This window comes from Myxocyprinus asiaticus, chromosome 29 (genome assembly GCF_019703515.2).
Source record: "Myxocyprinus asiaticus isolate MX2 ecotype Aquarium Trade chromosome 29, UBuf_Myxa_2, whole genome shotgun sequence".
In the NCBI taxonomy this organism is placed as follows: domain Eukaryota; kingdom Metazoa; phylum Chordata; class Actinopteri; order Cypriniformes; family Catostomidae; genus Myxocyprinus; species Myxocyprinus asiaticus.
This window is the reverse complement of record NC_059372.1, coordinates 27,174,801-27,195,990: the sequence shown is the minus strand read 5'-3', so window position 1 is coordinate 27,195,990 and position 21,190 is coordinate 27,174,801. Positions and strand designations below refer to the sequence as shown.

The window sequence follows — 21,190 nt, the reverse complement described above, 5'->3', positions numbered from 1 at the left end:
GGACAGGCCGAAGGGGAGGATCTTGTACTGGTACGCCTGACCTTCGAAGGCAAACCATAGGAAGGGTCTGTGTCGAGGTAAGACCGAGACTTGAAAGTATGCATCCTTCAGGTCTACCGCCGCGAACCAATCTTTATGCCGGACGCTCACTAGAATGCGTTTTTGCATCAGTATCTTGAACGGGAGTCTGTGCAAAGCCCGGTTCAGTACTCACAGGTCCAGGATTGGTCGCAACCCACCGCCTTTCTTCGGTACGATGAAGTAAGGGCTGTAGAACCCTTTCTTCATCTTGGCTGGAGGGACAGGCTCTATCGCACCCTTGCGCAGAAGGGTAGCGATCTCCGCATGCAAGGTAGTGGCATTCTCGCCCTTCACCGAGGTGAAGCGGACGCCGCTGAACCTGGGTGGGCGCCTGGCGAACTGAATCGCATAGCCGAGTAGGACGGTCAGGGTCAGCCACCGCGACGGGTTGGAAAGCGCGAGCCACGCGTCCAAACTCCGGGCGAGGGGGACCAAGGGAATGATCACATCGGACAAACCGGCGGGTGGGGCCTCACGTCGAGGGGATTCGAGCCCCGTGGCCATGCTGAGTTCAGGGACATCGAAGCACTTACCTGGCTCCTGCCGCCCACCATAAGATTGGCCGAGGAGGGGGAGGTGGAGTCTCGTCCCCGTAGTCCACCGGACCCAATCCCGTGTGGGCGTGTTTGTGCCACAGCTGGGTGCACAGGGGCAGGGGAATCGCCGCTGGGGCGCCATACCTGCAAAGATGGGACGGTGGACGGTGGTCGTGATGACGGCCATGTGCACCGAACATGTGACCCAGGGAACAAGGAAACCGCTCTTTTGTTGAATTTTTGGGTACCACAGCCTCTTGGACATGCGGCAAAATTAAATGAAAACAAAACAAAAGACACCGGGGATGGAGTGGTCTGCTCAACAGCTCTGGAGAAGTGGGTCTCCTTGCCCTTGGGTCGCCCATCTATGGGGCACTTCGAAGCCTTCCTCGGGTTCTTGGCGGCCGGCCGTGAGACAGGGGTGTCTGCTTCCTGCGCTGGGCTCCATGCCGGTGCCAGGCCACGGGGGCGGGCAGCGGCGGAGCCGATGTTGTAGTTGCAGGAGGATGCCCTTGGTGACGAGCAGATGGGGTGCAGGGTCTTGAGCCGCACCCCATACAGCAGGATGTGCTGTATGGCCTCCGTCTGCTACTTCACCGCCAAGAACTGCTGGGCAAAGTCCTTGACAGTGTCACAGAATAGACCAACCTGGGAGGTCGGTCGCCGATCGCAGTTCCTGCATCAATCCTGGGTCAGAACTACCCTCGTGCAGTTCTTTTAGCACCTTGGCTTGGTGTACTTGCAGGAGAGCCATGGCGTGCAGGGCGTAGGTGGCTTGTCCAGCGGCACCGTAGGCTCTAGCCATCAGGGACGACGTAAACCTACAGGCCCTGGACGGGAGTTTCGGGCGTCCATGCCAGGTGGTGGCGCTCTGCGGACACAAGTGCACCGCGAGCGCCTTATCCACCTGGGGGATCATCGAATACCCCCTGGCCGCTCCGCCATTGAAGGTAGCGAGAGCGGGGGAGCTGAAAGACCAGGACCGGGCAGTAAAAGGAACCTCCCACGATCTCGTCAGCTCCTCATGCACTTCCAGGAAGAAAGGAACGGGGCCGGGGCATGGCCGTGGGTGGCGCCCCGAGCCCAGGAACCAATCGTCAAGCCGCGAGGGTTCAGGGGAGAGCGGGGGGTTCCACTCTAGCCCAATGCTCGCGGCGTCGGCCTGGGACTGGGCGACCACTCCCAAAGGAGGAAGCCCAGTCGAAGCCTCTGCGTCCAACTGGACGTGCCCGCTCTCCGATGCTGCGCTCTATAACTCGTCTTCTTCCCGGGCTCCGAACGAGATGTCAAACTCGCCCTGAGATGAGCCGGTGATCTCGTCTGAGCACCCGACCGGAGCAAGCGAGCGTGCTGGGGAATGGGAGGTCCGTGGGGGGATACCCGGTGGAGGTGGTCCCATTGAGGTCCCCAAATCGCCCCCAGTGCTAACCGGCATGGCCTCATACCTGTAGGTAGAAGGACCGAGGCGGAGAGCTGCTGGGGTGGCTTGCTTTCTTATGAATGCAAGCCGCAACCGCAACGTTGCCATGGTCATGTTCTCGCAGTGAGGACAAGACCCATCCAGGAATGATGTCGCCGTGTGGGCAGCGCCCAGATATGTAAGACAGCGATCGTGGCCGTCAGAAGCGGAGAGATATCGACCGCAACCAGGAATAACACACAGACAGAAAGGCATCTTTAAAAAGATGTTCCATGTGTGCCGCTCTTTTAGAAAGATACTTTTAGAATATACTCTTTTAGTTGTTTCTGCCGAAGCGCCCAGGGGCGTTCTCTGCACTCCATGGGTGCAGAGGGGGAGAAGCCGCTGAAATGCACCGGAGAATCCAGCCGATAAGGTGAATGAACTTCGCGGATGAATTCAGCTTCAATGAATAGAACTGCTTGGCTCCGAAGAGAAAATCTGAATGAGTGGTTGCATACCAGCTCCTTTTATACCCGTATGTCCGGGGAAGTGGCATGCAAATTCCACTCGCCAATTCTCATTGGCCTTTTTTCAAAAAAAGCAGAGGTGTTTGGGGCTCCCAAGAGTGACCCCTAGTGTCACTACATTGACACAACATCAAGTGAGTGACAGATAGGGAACAAGATATTTCATCACGTTAGTTTTAGTGCTCAATAATGAGCAACATTGTTAGAGCTGACCTCGATTTGTTTCACTTTGTACAATGGAAGATAGTCAAAGTCTATTTTTAGTTAATTTAGTTAATTTATTTTAGAACTACCCAAAACTCAAACCTGGAAGGTTTCAATTCTTTTAGCAGTGGTTGAGTGATATACTGCTAGGAGTTGGACTCTTGTCAGTTCAGCTTGTCAAGACATTCTAAACTGGAGACACAAGGAAAATGTGGAAAGGGGAAAAAGCCAGGTGAGCTTCAAACCCACACTCGCCTCTGTGGAGGTCGGCCAAGTGGGTACCCACTAGGGACGGCACACCTGGCGGCTGGAATGAGGGATAAAATAGGTCACCAAATTTGTGTCAACATATGTGGGGTAAAAGCGGAGGGGCGTCAGGGCCCTTACAATGTCTTGGAAGGGCTTGTGCTCCACATGTTCAGTAATGCATTAGTAAATCAACCCTCATTGTCTCAGAGTACTGGGGATATTCTTAGTGAGCCCTTTTCAGCCAACTTTCAGTCTTTATTTAGATGTTTTCTGCATTCTGTCTTGTTCATGTGCATTTGTTTCACATTGACACAATCTTTTGGGAAAAAAATATTTATTTTCGTCACAATAGTTTCAGTGCTCAATAATGAGCAACACTGTTAGAGCTGACCTTGATTTGTTTCATTTTGTACAGCGGTAAATAGTCAAAGTCTTTAAAAAGAAACAGCACTCTCGCTATGGGTTTGTATAATTTACAGAGGGAAGGCTCACTTGTCCGGAATCACATATATTTCCAGGAAAAGTGGACCAAAAGGCTCCACAGGGATTAAAAAAGAGACACTCACAGAGATACTTTAAATCAGGCATCTCCAGAGGCCTCTGAAAAACCCAGAAGCTTCTTAAAGATAACAACAACTAGGGTTGCCAAATTTCTACCAGCCAAATATGGGACATTCCAGTCTTAAATACAGGACATTTTATTTTGTTAGCAGGGCTCTGGCATGAGACGCTGTGCAACAGTTAAAGAAGTCCACCTAGAGCTTGTTTACATAGAAAAACAACTGAAAAACAGCGCAGACGGATGCAAAAACGTGTTCGATGTGAAGGGCCTCTAATGACAAACACTACATTTTACATTTTCTTCCCCATAAGTAAGCTTATACAGTACCTTCTCTATTTTTAAAGGTCAACGAACCGGTGTTTAAAATTGGGTTCATCAGTTTGTAGACAACCTATAACTAATGTGTTAAAATAGTATATATCACAGTAAAAATGTCTTCCAGGGACACTGTCTCAGTACAAGTCTTAGTAATGTTTTAAGCAACTATGCATTATAATGGATTTTTACGGGAGAGAAACGTGTATTTCTGCTTGGATTACATTGTCGTTGTTTTGGCAGTAAATAGTGTTTATCACAAGGGAAATGTAAGAAAATCTCTTTAACTGTTTTTATTAAACCTGCACTGCATTGTACTTTACTGTCATTTTGCTGAGTCTCTCGTCCAGAACGAGCACTGTCATATCAATGCAATGTAATGTAATGTCATAAACTACTGGTATTTTTGAAATCACAATGGTGAGAATCAAAATCATGCACTCAAATGATATATGTTTGACAAAATTCTTCTGCCTTAAACTGAAAAGACGACAGAAAACATGCACTGATTGTCATTGCGGCATCCATGTAATGGTTAACAGCTGATATCTGACACAACTCACACGAAGGTTGTGTGTTTCAGGTCCATTTCTCTTGGTTTGTAAAACATTTCCAGCAGTTTGGGTGTGAGATGCAAAAATTTGGGGCAAACAGCGTTTCATATAGATATTATACGGAACACAATTTTGTTCCCTCAAATACGGGACCATTTCGTATTATACGGGACAGTTGGCAAACTTAACAGCAACAAGGGCAAACTGTCCTGTCCAGAGAACGTTAAAGGAAGAAGGAACAGAGGAAGACATGAAAATAGTGAGGAAAATGAACAAAGGACAATGGATCTCTCAGGATATCCTGTGTGTCTAAAGGTACACTATAAGCGCAATTGTATGTGGACACTCGAACAAAACCCATGCACAGCCTGATCTCATGAAAATTACGTGACTGTGGTGACATTTTTACATAATTATATTTTTATATTATATGGTTCCTTACACGTATTGTGTCAGTTCGGAGCAACTGTTATTTTGTGGTTCTTCTATGACACTTTCAGCTTATGTGTTGACTAGCGTGCTCTTCAGGACTCTTGGCATTCTGATGTTGGGTGATGGTGCATGACTCCAATTCATCCCAAAAGTTTTCTGTGGGGTTCAGTTCTGGGCCATACATACAGTATAGTGTACATCTGCAGTAAATACAATAAAACTGGCAAGGATCAGCAGATGGACAAGTCTGGACATCAGAGCACTGCCAAAGTGTGTTGAGAGATTCTCTTAACTGTTGTGTATCAGAGGAACACAGCTAGAAGGCTTTTTGGGCATTAAGAGGGCAGAAGGACAATAAACACTTCTCTGCTTTTCTTAAAAAGAGGAGATGGAAACACCCAAGTACCACAGCAGTGAAAGAATCATGGATTAGCATAGCTACTCAGCCTGTTCCGTTCTAAAAACGTCTCTGGGTCAAACACACACACATATACACACAGATTTACACACCTGTTGCCTGGCAACAGGAATGCTTTTTTGATCAAATGGTTGTAAGGAAGTGAGAGGGATGGAAGAGAGAGAGAGCTGGGTGGAAAAACAGAAGGCAATGTTGATACAGAGAGAGAGAGAGAGTTCTGTGTCACATGCCCATAGGCCTGCTGTCAGTCACCTTGCCATCAGTGTTTTGGTGAGACAGTGCTCCCTCAAATTATAAGTCTGTAATCAAAAAGACCTCGTCTGCCTATATAGCCTTCCCTCCAAACACCATCCCAATGACATACAGCCCAGCACCATTCTGACATCTCCTTACAACCACTACACTCACTCACATTTTGTCCTGTGCTATTTAAAGGGATAGCTACTTCACCCAAAAATTAAAATTCTGTAATCATTTATTCACCCTCATATTGTTCCAAACCCATATGATTTTCTTTTTTATGTGGAACACAAAATGTAAGGCAGTATGTTAATCTCAGTCACCATTCACTTTCATTGCATCTTTACTACCTTGGCTGATACTGTAGAAAAACATTGCTATACCTACATTTTTCCAAAATTAAACACTTACTTTAAGTGTCATAAAAGCACCACAAAATTACATGGTTCCTTCAGCAATTGCATTTTTCATCTCACATTTGCTTTTTATGACACTATCGGTTAGGTTTAGGTTTAAGGTTTAGGGTAGGTAGGTAGGTTTTGTTGATTTACCAGCTCGATTGAGCAGAAACCTTAAAAACTTTTCAGAAAAATGTCACTCACTTTTAGCACCACTCAGTGGACATTTCACCTCGGAACTGCCGTGGGCTAGACAACTTGGACAAAAAAATAAAAATAAATTGGATTAATTTGAATAATATTGGGATTGCGATTTGAACAGCGACATGATTATAAAAAAAGAAATGTTTAAACCTAGTGTTTCCTTTGGAACAAAATGAAGTCATGGGCAAACATGCTCTACTGCCAGTTGAAATACTGTTCATGAAAGGGTTTTTACACTTGAGTGCTTTAAAAAATAACCAGACTACATTATTAAAAAATATAGTGAAACATAGAGGGGGGGGGGGGGGATCATTATCATCTTCCTAGTGTATCTGTTCACTATGTGCATGTTTTTGTCCACTTTGTGATAGGGTCTCAGCCCACTTTTCATCACTATTTTTTGGAACTCAATAATAAGTTAAGAAACTATGACGGAAATATATGGCTATGTGATCCGGTTAAACCCTTAAGCTTTTATTTTGGCGGAATACATTTCTGTTTGTAGTACAGTTGACAATGCCTTTTAATGCAGAGAAATTCACTCTTCTGTTCACAAAAAGATGATTTTATGAGGTTTCTTTAGATTTGGACAGTAACTTTTAGCAGCAAAGTATATTTGGAATTACACAAATGTGCTATTAGTGAGTGTAGAGCGCTGGAAATTTAACGCACTCAGCTGTTAGCCTGATGCGTGCTTTGAGTATGTGTAAATATGGGATAGAGAACAGAGCTGTGCAGCGAGCAGCGAGTACATACTATTTATACACAGTATTTTATTAAATCGCAACCTTTGCGGTTTGAGAACTGCACTACATTTTATCGCGATTTCAATTTTATTTTGATTAATCGTTTAGCCCTAGAACTTCCGCAATATCATTTTGCAAAAATTTCACCAGTCACTTTTTTTTTTAAGTCAGTGGTGACTGAGGCTGTCATTCTGCCTTGCATCTCCTTTTGTGTTCCACAGAAGAAGGAAAATCATTTCCATCACAGGTTAAGAACAAATTCAATGTTGGAAACAAGCAGTGAAGTGTCTCAGTGTTGTTGACTAAATACCAGAACTCTTGGTCTGCCAATCAGATTAGAGGACCGGAACTAACTGTTGTATTATAGACAATAGTATACACCGGTCACATTTTCAAGACAAAAATTCAAGACTTCACTGTGGTTTTGTCTGGGCACAGCTGCACTTCTCCAGTTTGCATCTCTATTATTTCCATTATCACAAACAGCATTGGTTAAAAAAAAAAAAGTTTCCTCCTTATATCTGAGGTCATATGTGGTACTCTAGGATATGTTATTTACAAGATCCAGCTGGCTCGGCTCAAACCTTGATTGATATTCTGATACAGAATGTTTCCGATAAGCCAGATGAGAGCAAAGGAAAATTGGATTTCAAAGCCATACAAATACAGATTGGACCCTCAAAGCAATTTGTCCCTAAAATGACGTGAAGGATCTCAAAGAGAACAAGAACCACTGACAAAAAGAGTGCAGCCAGAAAGAGAAAGGTGTGAATGCAGTGGGCTTTGATAACAAAGCCTGGAAGAGCATGATGGCTCCATATAGCCAATTGTAGGATCTTAAAGGGATAATTCACCCAAAAATTTAAATTCTATCACCATTTACTCACCCAAATTTTTTAATGTTAAATTACTTTCAGCTGTCCCAGTTATATATGCAGACACTATTAGTAAGCCACTTGAAGGTTGATTACCCTGGAAACACTGTGACTCGAACATTGATCTGTTTTTTGAGCATTCCGACCAGCCTGACAGAGCAACATGTTGTGTGTTTGTCTTTTGACCAACCTATTTCTACAAATATTGCAGAAAATAGCAATTTATAAGTTTCATTATCAGTCCAAATGGTGATGGCATATGGCAATTAGCATGTGCTTGTTTTAATAAGGCAAGGCATGGATCATGCTGGGATTTGTATTATTTTATAATTTGTGTTCCCTGAAATGCTATTCAAGAGACAGACCATTCTCACCCTTTGGAGGCAACAGAGGCATAATTATAAACACACAAATGCACTTGCATAAATACACAGTAAACACAATCCCATTTATATCAATGATTCCAGCTGCAATTAAATTGGACCCAACAGCCAACCTGCAACCTGTATGTTGCCCAAGTGTTGTTACTCTTTTCAAATATGAAAAGGTTAGCCAATCATAACAGAGGGCATTAACACAGAGGTTTAAAAGTTAAAGTAGCCAAAAAAAAACAAACAAAAAAAAAAAAAAACAGTCTGTTTAATTTTAAGGCTATGTTTAGAATGCCATGCTTCCATACTATCCTTAATATTTCTGCAGTATATTGAATGTATACTATGCACAGTATGCAAATATTCTGTATGCACAGAATACACAGATGCAATGTGTATGATTTGATTTTCAGTCTGATGAATCAACAAAAGTAACTTTTTTGACTGATTATTTGACTGATATTTCTTTTTTTACAAAATAACAATTTTTAGGTTCAAGATAACAACTGGATGCCACCAGAGACTATTTAGAACAGACAGACGACTTCTATTAAAATGAATGGGAGAAATTGGAAAGCCCGACAGCCAACGGATGTAGCAAAGGAAGTCCCACCTTAAAGGTAAAAGAGCTAATCAGCTTTTAGAAATACGGTCAGAAATTGTGGAATAGTGACTACCGTTTCACTTGCCATTTATAATGAATAATAGGCAGTATTTCATATTTACTGCACAGTTTTCATTAAGTAGTAAGCAAGGAATATTGAATTTCAAACATAGCCCAAGTGTCAGAGAGAGTGTGGAAAATGATTATGCAAAATTAAATTATGAAATTTTTGGTGCAAGAAACCTTGACTAACATTTTTAAGCGGACCTCAGGAAAAAAAAAAAATTATATCACAACTTAGATATTATTTTACCCATTAAAGATGTCTCCCCAACACCCTTTCTCAATATTTCATAGAAAAAGTGTAGACCACAACTCAAATGCTAATTACAAATGTTCTGCTGCTCTAGTAGATGAGCAGACAGATTATACATAGTTCTTTGGGTGTAACTGATGTTTTCATTAAATGCAAAGGACAGAGCCACGGGCTCTTAAGCTGTATCCCACACAGTGAATCCAAATACAGGTCTTTTTTTTAGCTGGCCTGCTGATAGTTTTATCACTGAACCTGAAACCTGATCAATCTCAGCCTAAATAAGGCTTCACTGGTGAAATGCAGCTTAACGGAGGACAAGCTCTGTGAATAAACACTCCCATCTCCTCACAGTCTCAAACTGGATAAACTGTCACCTGCACACACCTACACAAGCTGAAGAGGAGGGAGTATGAGAGAGAAAGAGACTTTTCTCTGAAGTCTAATTCTTAGTGTCACAGTATGGCATGACTGATGCCTTGATTTAGAGCTGGTACTGTATAACCAGAGCACTCCAGAGGCGCCAAGTATGAGAGGCATTTATTATAACCACAGTGATCATAACAAAGATAACAGCATTCGAGATTATACGGCTAATCGTGTTCTGACAGGATACAGCAGAAACATGAGAGATGAACCACCAAATTCTATTTCCCCCAATTACAGTCTGATGTCTTTCCATGCACTGCTGCTTAAAGAGGTTTGAGAAACAACTTTAATCTGAGAAGCCACAGTGGTAGAAATTTACAATGCACACTTTGAATATGCTTCTTGTTAAAAAAGACAGTGATCTGGGTTAGGAATTAATGGAGAGGAGAGCAGAGGAGAGGAGAAAGCATCAGGAATATCCGTACTGAGATACCTCAATAGAGCTTCAAAACCACAAGGACTACTAGACCACTAAAGACCAAGCTGAAAAGAACAGCATGGACAATGTTTGTTTTTGCTGGTTAGTACTGGTCTAGTTGGTGAACTAACATAGCCATGCTGTTAACTTGCAAAATTCAATGTTTCCCTACCCTGGTCTAAAAGAACCCCCAACGTCTCTAATGTGTCAAATGAGGGAGACCTCCAAAATGTCACTTATTTTATACAACAGTTGACAAAGTTCAGTTTAAACAAGAAAACAACATTGGATAACTTATGTTTCAGACAAATATGATTAAGTTATACTGTATATAGTGGTGTTTTGTTGTTGAACGAATCTTTAGTAAACAATTCGTTCTCAATCACTTCAATTGTTTCAGTGGTAAACAATTTATGAATCAGTTGAATCAATGATTCAGTGACTCACTCATAACATAAAAGGCACTCATTTGACACCACCTTTTGGCGTAAAATGTAATCTGCAGAAATGGTCACGAAACAAATTAGTGAACAAATCTTTTGGTCAAAGGATTAAAATGACTCGAGTCACTTGGATTAATCAAAATCCCTACCACTATGGACCCTTCTCAAAGACTGTGATGACGTGTTTCTGTCATATTTAGCAACACAAATCTAGCCAACTTTTTAAAAAAAAAAATTATTTAGTGTAACTTTATAACATTCTTTGTGTTATAATACACTGGCATTAATAAAAATGTAATAAAAAGTCAACACCTCTGCAATGGGGTTTTAAATACAGCTGCTGAGGTAGTGACAATAAATTTGGCTCTTTCTCTGGCATTTTTCTGATCCTCTATTTTTTCCTCTTTTGGAAAGTTATGGAAACTTTTTTGTGTGTGTGGATTTTCTCCCCTCTTTCTCCCCAATTTGGATTGCCAAATTCCCAATGCCTATGTGGTGGCATAGTGACTCGCCTCAATCTGGGTGGCGGAGGACAAATCTCATTTGCCTCCGCGTCCGAGACCGTCAACCTGCGCATCTTATCACATGGCTTGTTGAGCCACGGAGACATAGCGTGTGTGGAGGCTTCATTATAGGGACCATGAGAAGGTTAACCCAATGTGACTCTACCCTCCCTAGCAACCGGGCCAATTTGGTTGCTTAGGAGACCTGGCTGGGGTCACTCAGCATGCCCTGGATTTGAACTTGTGACTCCAGGGATGGTAGTCAGTGTCTTTACTCGCTGAGCTACCCAGGCCCCGGAAAGTTATGGAAACTTAATAGACCAATACTTTGGCAATGTCACCACCTATGTCATAGTCAGAAGGGGTGGCAAAAAGATCAGTTCGAACAGTAAACCAAACCTCTCTGATCCAGCAGTCCTCAAAAAGATAGTTTTTCCATTTAAATTGTCTGGTTAAACTAAATTGATAGATAGGATTTTTTTCCCCACCGTGGGTGCATAGAAAGCATAAACACAACAAAACCATACATATCAACCATCAAAACAATCACACAAAAAAAGATCATACAATGAGTGCCAGAGCATAAGATGGCATCACAATGGCTGATTACCTACATATGTGTTTAAAGCTTGTATAGCCATAGGAACAAAACTCCTACCATAGCTGGCCTTTCTGCACATGGGTAGTCTATACCTGCGGCCAGAAGGAAGGAGGGTGAAATACTGAGAAAGTGGATGGTCTGGATCATTAAAAATGTTATGTGCCTTCCGGAGTGTATATGAAATGACAGTCCGATAAATTAGGGATAGGAATACCAATAATTTTTCTCGCTAAATGAGTTATCTTTAAGAGTTTGTTCTTATTGGTAACTGTTAGCATATGAAAGAAACAAATGGCACCATACATAAGAACTGGCTCAATAATACTTCGATACAGAAGAAGAAGAAATGTTGTGCTGCAATGTTTGCAATTGCAATGGCAAAAACCAATGGCTTCACTTTTATCGGATTCCGTCAGCAGAGCTGATTGGACTGAGGAGATCAACTCATGGCTTTGCAGAGAACATTTTATTACAGGTATGTTATTAACTCATATCATTATGATAATAGTTTAGCTAAGAATATTTCTGTATTTTGATGGCTTTGTGTCGTTCTTTCTTTATCTGTCATCTGTTTTACTAGCAATAGTGCACCCAAACCTAGCTAGCTTTGAACCTGAAGGCTAATTTTATTCTATATTTTCTTTCAGCGATATTTGGAGGAGCTAGATAGTGCTAGCTGTCTAATCTGTCAAATCTAAAACAACAGTTTGCTGGCTTTCTCCCACCACTTACTTTGCATACACTGCAATGTTTGTAAACAATGGGATTGGTCTATAGTGGAATTTTTTCTTTTGCTGTTGGAGCAAATGTGAAAGCAAAAAAATCCCCGCCACTATGTAATTTTACCCCAATAGTTTACTTCAACATTCCAAACCCAGAAATGTGAAAAGGGTCCATTTGGTAAGCTGCAAAGTGCAAACAGAGACAAGCAGATTGATACAGATAGCCAAGGACAAGAACCAACTTTTGTATAAAACACAACATATACTGACCAACTACGCTTGTCTTTTTATCCAAGAATTGGTGAAAATAATTAAGAACACTGTTCTTACCTTTCTCCAGTGCGGTGATGCCCATGGAGGGCTGGCCCAGTCCTGTCTTCCTCTCCCACTTGCCTTCATCAGGGTGAAACACCTCCACTGAGGCCAACGGGCTCTGCTGTGCGTCCATGCCTCCCATGACCATCAGCTGGTCTCCGACGGCCACAGCAGATGCCCCCGCCCGGGCGGTGGGGAGTGGGGGCAGCTCACACCAATGCTGGCTCTCCACATCTAGCATCTCGGCCGAGTCCAGTGGGAGGCCATTCTCGCTACAGCCTCCCAGCACATATAGGCGTCCGGCCCAGAGCATGGGCGTGCAGTACACCCGGTGCGTGGCCATGGGGGGGAACACCTCCCAGTACAGAGACTTCACCGGGCTCAAAGCCATCTCTGGGATAGGCATTTCTTCAGGATGGGATGCCGGCAACAAAGCATGACACGGGCACAGGGGGGCCAGGAACACAAAAAACACTGCAAATACATAAACAAACTGCCAAGCTAGACAGAGCCAGAGAAGCAGTAACTGTCAGTCTGCCAGAGACCTCAGTTCTAGCTCTCGCTCGCTCAGCACCAGCAGGTGGGGGTGGGGTAGAGTGCTTCCTTCACTATGAAGAACTAGCCCTCACTCTCTCTTGATGATTTATTCATTTTTGTTGCTTCTTTTAAATGGTGCATCTGGCCCTTTTATGTCTTTCCTTTCGTCCTCCACTGGTAAAAGATGTGCAGTTGAAAAGAATAGCCAAAGCAGTGTAACCGTAACTAAAAATAAATGTCTTTAATTTATCCACATGAAACGTGTAACAGGATTCTTGATTCTGTGTTGTCTTGCCAACTTGTCAGTGTGACCCTCATGCCTGGCACAGAGAGGAAGAGAGAGAGAGAGAAAGAGCAAGAGGCTCTACCTGTAGCTCAACTGGTAAAGCAAGGCGCTAATAACATCAAGGTGATTGGTTTGATTCCCAGGGTTGCTTTGGATACAAGTGTCTTCCAAATAATGCAAATGTAAGAAGAATGCACAAGAGGGGTGCACAAAATACAAGAAAGTATAATCCAACTGATCAAAAAAAGATTCACAGCTTGCTGAAGACTAACATTTGGAGGGATGCAAGCTGGTGGTGGATCTTGTGGGCTGATCTAATCTTTTCTGATGGACAAAGATCCCAATCACTAATTCAAATAAACCATATAATTCAATGGCCAGAGCGCTGACATTTACCATTCTCTATCTGTTGCCGAGGGCTCAAGGGTGGACATACTAGCATGTGTGTGAGTGTGTGTGTAAAGGTGGTAGGCCAGTGGCACTCACAGAGCAGCAGTCTGGCCCTCTCCAAAGGTCACTGAGTCTGCAGGGACCAAGAGCCCTGGCCAGTCACTGAACCAGTCTAATTTGGACGTGTACATCATCAATTAAAGGCTTCATTATATCGGGTGTGTGGTTGGGCCGTCAACATGGGAAAGAAAGAGGAGAAAACCATAGGAAAGGTTAGAGAGGTTGTCCTCAAACATTTACTAGAGTGTGAGAGACAGAGACAGGTTTGTGTGGAAAGGATCTCTAGGTCTAGAGACAAACAGATGAATATAGGGCTCCTTTGGGAGAAAAGTACATATATAGTGGACACAAGAAGTGGTACAGTGAAAGAGAAATAGAACAAGACACCGGCCAGAATTCCATGTATTTGTGCATGTCTCTATATGGTAGTTTATCTCCAGATGTAGAGATGTTTCCTCCTCTGTCTGAATTGATTGGGCTGTGTAATTAAGATGCTGCTGATGCTGAGTTCAAGCCACGTGCTACAAAACACAGCGCAGGAGGGCTAACAGCTCCATACTGGCTTAAAATTATGCAGAAAAACATCAGTTTCATCTGGTCCCAGTGTACTCATGGTAAAAACACAGAGTGAGAGTCTGATCTGTGCATTCTGATTGAGTCTAATCAGTCCAGATCATATGATACCATCAGGGCTCTCTTTGGTTTTGAGACAGTTCCTGTCCCAATTTATCAGTAATGTGAAAGTTCCACTTTAGCAATATTAGGACAGTTCATTTGAATGAGCCTCTGCTGGCCAGCCTCTAGTTCTAAGATTTTACTCCATATAGTGGGAAAAGAGGGATGTCTAGGTCTCACGGGAACTGCAGTTTCCTCCAGATGATGTCAGAGGGACTTGGGGAACAATTTTTAATGTGAATGACCCCTGTTGTCCAAGCTCTAGCTACTTCTCTTCATTTTTCTTTAGATTTTATTCCACATAGATGAGTGAGGGATATCTCCAGACAATGTCAGTTGGGATAGGATGTCCATTGGAACAGGGGGATAAACATCAGCTTCTGTCCACACTGCCTGGAAATACAAAGAGAGTGTGAAAATAAACAAAACAAAATATTGTAAGAGTGATGAAGAAAGTGAGGAATCAAGGAGGCATACAGAAGAGAAACAGATGTTTACGTTGTGTATTTGGACTCCTATCAGTCTCTAACTAGGCAGCTTACTATGAGCAAACTATGAGCTTATAAGGCCACGTTTTAATACAATAAAGTTTCCACTCAGCACATAATAGACTCTGCCAAGCTGAAGCATCTTTTTCCTTCTAAGTGAGCGATTTCACTTCTGGTATTATGTTTAAAAAAAAAAAAAAAACCCAGCAGTAATGGTGTCCTAACCTGCTAAATTGATTTTCTGTGAAGTGCCTTTCTCACAGGGAGAAAATTCTACAGTCACCTCTCCACACTAACACAAGGCAAGCTGTTTTCAGGCCATGAGCCCTCAAAGAGGCATAACATGACACAATTTTGCTTTATTTTGAGGGTGCTGTACTCTACCTGAACAGGTTAAAGCTTTTTAAGGAGCTTGTTTATCTGCTTATTTATTCTGAAACATTGTCTGTAACATGGATTGCAGGAATGAGGGACCCTGAGACAGGGAAGTCTTTATTTTGACACATTTCTCAACTTCAGATATTTAAAGGTCCTTAAAACCCAGACAGCATGCAAACAGACCAAATGCACAGACAGCTGTGAAAGAGAGAAAACTTCAGTCTATATCCCACAGTTTGGAGCTTCAAATCTTCATGAAATCAAAATGAGTCAGCAAACAATGAGATATGCAATTAGGACAATTCTTTTTGAGATCTCAGGTTTCATGGAAATGATTAATTCTGTTTTTGGTGTGTATATATTTGATAAATGACAGCCTAGTGGAATAATCCAGATGATAGAGGCCTGTGAGGACAAAAGAGTGACAGCAGAAGGAAAGGCGAGTATTGTGTTCATGTCTTCTTTCTTATCTCTCTTATTCCTGTTCTCCTTTCGTCTGCACTGCCAGGATGATCTGTGCACTCTATGGTGTCCTTGTTGAGCATCAGTGTGTGAACTGTAAAAGTCATTCGCTAATGAAACCTGTGAAATTTCAATGCTGTAGACCTCCAGAGCAGCGGCGGCGTTTCACAAAAACCTAGGGTATGGCCAAACACCCCCCAGGCGAATATAGCAATAACAATTCATCTTAGCTCTTAAAGGGGTTCTCTACATGCAAAGTTATGAACGTTCTTTCTTTATCACATGTGTTTCACAAAATTGCACTTTGCAATGACACTATAAGTGCTAGTCGCTGTCCCTGTGGAAGTGCTGAAATGTGACTGTATAGTGCAGGGGTCGGCAACCTTTTTGACATAGGCTGTGTCTCGTTTCGAAGGCTGCGTGCTAGGTATACCGAGCATCCTCCTTTAAACAAGTCTCGTTTAAACGAGACGGCCTTCGTAGGACAAACGGAAACGGAACGTAACATGGTTGCTATGACAGCACGCCACTCTTTAACAAGCGCGAGCACTTTGAGTGAGAAGGGAACAAAATCCCTCTGGAAGGGAATGTATGAGGTACATTTTAGGAGAGTTATAATGATGTAAAGAGAAAAGAAAATAGATTTTACAGTTGTACTTTTAGTCTAATATTTTATTTTAATTATATATTAATATAATTATACATATTATATACTCTGCACCCATCTACTGAGGTACTTCAACTTGGGAATTAACATTACTTGCATTTGAACATCATATTTACGGGCAAATTGTTGTAATTTTTTTTAGACATTTCCGTTGAAGCAAAGAATTGTGGGTTGTGAGTGCCCATGAAGGATACACCTCATGCATCCTCCGAATTACCGTGAAAGAAGGTCGCATTTGAAGGCTGCATTCGAAGTGTCCTACTCGCTTTTCTGAAACGAGACAGCCTCGATGACGTATGCGGCTGACAAATGCGACCTCCAGAGGACGCAGCCTTCCAAACGAGACATAGCCATGGAGTGCCATTTTAATTTTCCAGGTCAATGGCTGTGCTGACTTATTTTCTATTTTAATCGTATTTTACGTTACAAATGATATTATCAGCATAACAGTTTGAGTGAAAAATTTGTGCAAAACCCACATGTGAAAAATCTTGTCTGTGAATTTGCACAGAGCATCTTGTGAAAGTGCTTTAATGACAGAAAACCTGTTCTTCTGTACAAAATGAGTTAACAGTTAATTTCACTTATTTGATTACTGATCACAAAATTGTGTGGAATCTTAAATATTTCTTATATTATGTCATACATTTTTCAAAATCACACAGAGGGGTAATCACTAGCGCGCAAGCAACCACGGGAGAGTAGCAGGCTATTTTATTTATATGAAATGTTTCGCACCTGCATTCCAATCTACATCTTGATGTAATCCTTTCTCATGATCATGCAGCGTGTCTTCATCAGCCGAATCGGAGGCTAAACTCTATTAAAGTGTCACAAGCCGATCAACTATTTAGCCCTTTTTGGTGAATCGCACCTGCAAAATCCTAAAACTTTATTTCCAGGTTTAATTTATATTTTGAATAGACTCGATGTGGGTTTATGTTTTCTCTAAATCGTTTAATGTAATTTCGAGTGTGACCATAGTTTAAGGAGGGTGTACCTGTATGCTGGGTTGGAAAACTCAAGGATTAATAGTGGTGTTTTCCTTATTACATGACGTGTTGTTCTGAAAGCAAAAAGAAACAAATGAAACAGGGAATGTAGGCTGTCATCCACGCAGCCTGACTGAAGCAAAGCGGGCGTGTTTACTCACGCAATTAACCGATAGTGCTGCCGTCTCATGATGTGCGAATGGCTTGCACGCGCTGCACGAGTCTGTTGGGTATACTGCATTCTCGTCACATGTTAACTTATTGTTTAGCCTCCCATTCAGCTGATGAAAACACGCTGCGTGATCATGAGGAAGGATTACATCAAGTGTATATTGGAATGCTGGTGCGGAATTTCATATGAATAAAATAGTCTACTCCTCTCTCGCTGCTGCTGGCATGCCAGTGATTACCCCTCCGCATGCCAATGCTGGCACGAGTGCCATAGGTTGCCGACCCCTGGTGTAGTGTCTCTCATCATTGTAAGTTTATTAAAGTTTTGTGCGTAACTTTATGAATACATTAACTTGCTGGGAATGTTTAAAGTTATTCTCTTAATCTAACTAATTAACTACACATATTTTTGTTATTATTACTTGTGCAGTATGATCTATTATTTTTACACAATCAATGCTTTTTCATCATAAGTACGTTTTCAATGTTTCATTTACACAAATTCATCTGTGGGTTGAGGTGCAAGCTGCAAGGTCAGTGAAGACTTTTCCATAGTATACCGTGCTGGCAGTAGGCCTATTGAAAGTGCACAATATAATAAATAAAACATCTCAATTCCCTCTGAGTTTAATTTGCAATTCATTTATGCAGCCACTTTGTACCAACTGTGTGGTACTGCACACACAAATATGTATAATTTATTGCTTTATGCTATTGAATTATTTGATCAAAAAGTCTTTTTTTTTTATTTATCTATTTTATGCCTTAATTGTAAACTATATATTATTATATATTAGATAAAAAACAGGCCTATATAGGTCAATTGATATAAGTAGACCTATAAAATTATATTCTGTTTAAATACAAATAAAAATAAAAAGACATTAAAGGAATAGTTTACACAAAAATGAAAATTTGCTGATAATTTACTCACCCTCAGGCCATCCAAGATGTATCTGAGTTAATTTCTTCATCAAAACAGAATTTAAGACTTTTAGGATTTCATTTCAGGCCTCCTCTTCTAAACAATGCAAGTGAATATCCTCCATTTTTTGATGGTCCAAAATGCATATTTAGGGTGCATCAAAATAATCCACACGACTCCAGTCGACAAATACATTTCTTCTGAACGCAAACGATTGATTGTTGGTAAGGTCACGCGTCACGTGGAGGAGTCAGGAAGCACGTCATTGTTTACAAGAGAAACTTGTGCCGTTCACAAACCAAAACAGTCCAAAACAATTTAAAAACAATACAAAATCAAAATAATTTCCAAATAATAATAATTAAAAAAAAACAATGTAAACAATGACGCGCTTCCTGACTCCTCCTCCATGTGACGCGTGACCTTACCAATAAGCTTACATCATCCCTCTCATGAGCGCACGTCACAGAGATGTACTGAAGCGAACATTTGTAGTTAAAAAGTACATAAGTATTGTTTTGTTTCTAAAAATAATCAATCGTTTGTGTACTTTATTTGTCGACTGGAGTCATGTGGATTATTTTGATGCACCCTAAATATGCATTTTGGACTGTCAAAAAATGGAGGATAATCACTTGCATTGTTTAGAGGAGGAGGCCTGAAATGAAATCCTAAAAGTCTTAAGTTCTGTTTTGATGAAGAAAGAAACTCCGATACATCTTGGATGGCCTGAGTAAATTATCAGCAAATTTTCATTTTTGGGTGAAGTATACCTTTAACTGTATTAAATTGTATGAGGTGTAATTTCACAATTGTCCTGCAGGTGTCAAGATTAGAATGGACTGATTGAAAGATATCAATCATGAGTGGCCACTACATTAAAGGTGTTCCACTCAAATGGCTGAGTATGATTACCTAACCGTTCTGAGAAATCCAGGCCGGGAACGGTTTGTAATCGCACTATACTGTACCAAACCAAGATCAAGTGAAAATGCTACCTGAACCATTTCTCACTATGCTCAGAACCGTTTGACTCAATGGTGGAAAAGCAGCTAATGAGATTTTATGTTTTTGACTTAGTTGCCATATTTGATTCGACATGGAATGATAGTGTCTCTAGCTACAGAAAGGCTCTAAAAGCTGTCAGGTCAGCATATTTGAGCAAATTCATAGAAAATAAAGTGTTTATTCAGTATTGTGGATAAATTAGTAAAGAATAAAGCTGCACAATCTGCAGCACATGAATATGAATTCTTTTCTGATAAAATTGAAATCATCAGAAACAAAATTGGAATTATGCAACCGTCTGCAATAGTACCACTGAAGACAGTGTCTCATATTATTTCCCAAGAGCAACTTCAATCCTTTGCTGTCATAGGACAGGAAGAGCTAAACAAACTTATCAAAACATCAAAATCAACAACATGTATGTTAGATTCAATACCGACCAAGCTGTTATAAGTGTTTCCTGTAATTTCAGAACCTCTTCTTAATATTATTAAGTCCTCATTATCGTTAGGGCATGTCCCCAAAAAATTTAAGGTATCAGTTATTAAACCACTAATCAAGAAACCACAGCTTGATCCTGGAGAGTTGACTAATTATAGACCAATCTCAAATCTCTAATTTATGTCGAAAATACTAGAAAAGGTAGTGTCTTCCCATCTATGTTCATTTTTACAAAAAAGTTGTATATGTGAAGAATTTCAGTCAGGATTTAGGCCACATCATAGTACAGAGACTGCACTTATCAGAGTAACAAATTACTTGCTCTTATCATCTGATCGTGGCTGCATTTCTCTCGAAGTGCTTTTGGATCTTAGTGTTGCCTTCAACACCATAGATCACGACATACTCTTGGATAGGCTTGAGAATTATGTCTGCATTTGTGGACAGGCATTAGCTTGGTTTAGGTCCTATTTATCCGACTGCTACCACTTTGTCTGTGTAAATGAGGAATTGTCAGATCAAACATCCTGGTTACTTTCGTAACCTCCGTTCCCTGATGGAGGAAATGAGATGTTGTGTCGATGTAGTGACACTAGGGGTCACTCTTGGGAGCCCCAAACACCTCTGATTTAGAAAAAAGGCCAATGGGAATTGGCGAGTGGAATTTGCATGCCACTCCCCTGAACATACGGGTATAAAAGGAGCTGGCTCGCAACCACTCATTCAGGTTTTGTGCTGAGGAGCTGAGACAAGTTCCCGGCCATTTCAGTGGGTAGTTAAGTATTGTGGCAAGAGGGACACAATGTCTCGTTCCTTCCATCAGGGAACGGAGGTTCCGAAAGTAACCAGGACATTCCCTATCTGTCACACACTCGACGTTGTGTCGATGAAGTGACATTAGGGGTCCCTATAGGAAATGCCACAATAAGCTGAACTGTGTTACGTGGACTGGCAGTGCGAGACGGGCAGAACGCTGTGTGCCTCGTAGCCAGCACTCCAGGCCATCATGTAACCTCCCCCAACACTCTTATGAGCATCAAACGGTCCTTTGGGAACAAGTCGACTTGCCCAACAAATAGGGACAGGCCAGCCCAGCCGTGGCCTCTTTTCCTCTTTTTTCTCCCCAAAAAGAGGGGAAGTTTGTTTACCGGCTGGGGGCCATAAGTGTCTACATCGGGGAGGTGTCACTCCCAAGGGGAAGACACCGCGGAGACCACACCCCACCCAGAGGGGGGGGATTTAGAGTGG

General features: G+C 41.9%; 1 protein-coding gene across 1 annotated transcript in view; it reads right to left on the bottom strand.

Annotated features, from left to right (window-relative positions):
• klhdc8b (kelch domain containing 8B) overlaps positions 1-21,190 on the bottom strand; it is a 271,701-nt gene that overhangs the window by 205,770 nt on the left and 44,741 nt on the right. Inside the window, exon 3 of the mRNA XM_051662973.1 lies at positions 12,478-14,803. Within this exon, the coding sequence (XP_051518933.1) occupies positions 12,478-12,868 (391 nt within the window). The 5' untranslated portion in view covers positions 12,869-14,803. The remainder of the gene's footprint in view (positions 1-12,477; positions 14,804-21,190) is intronic.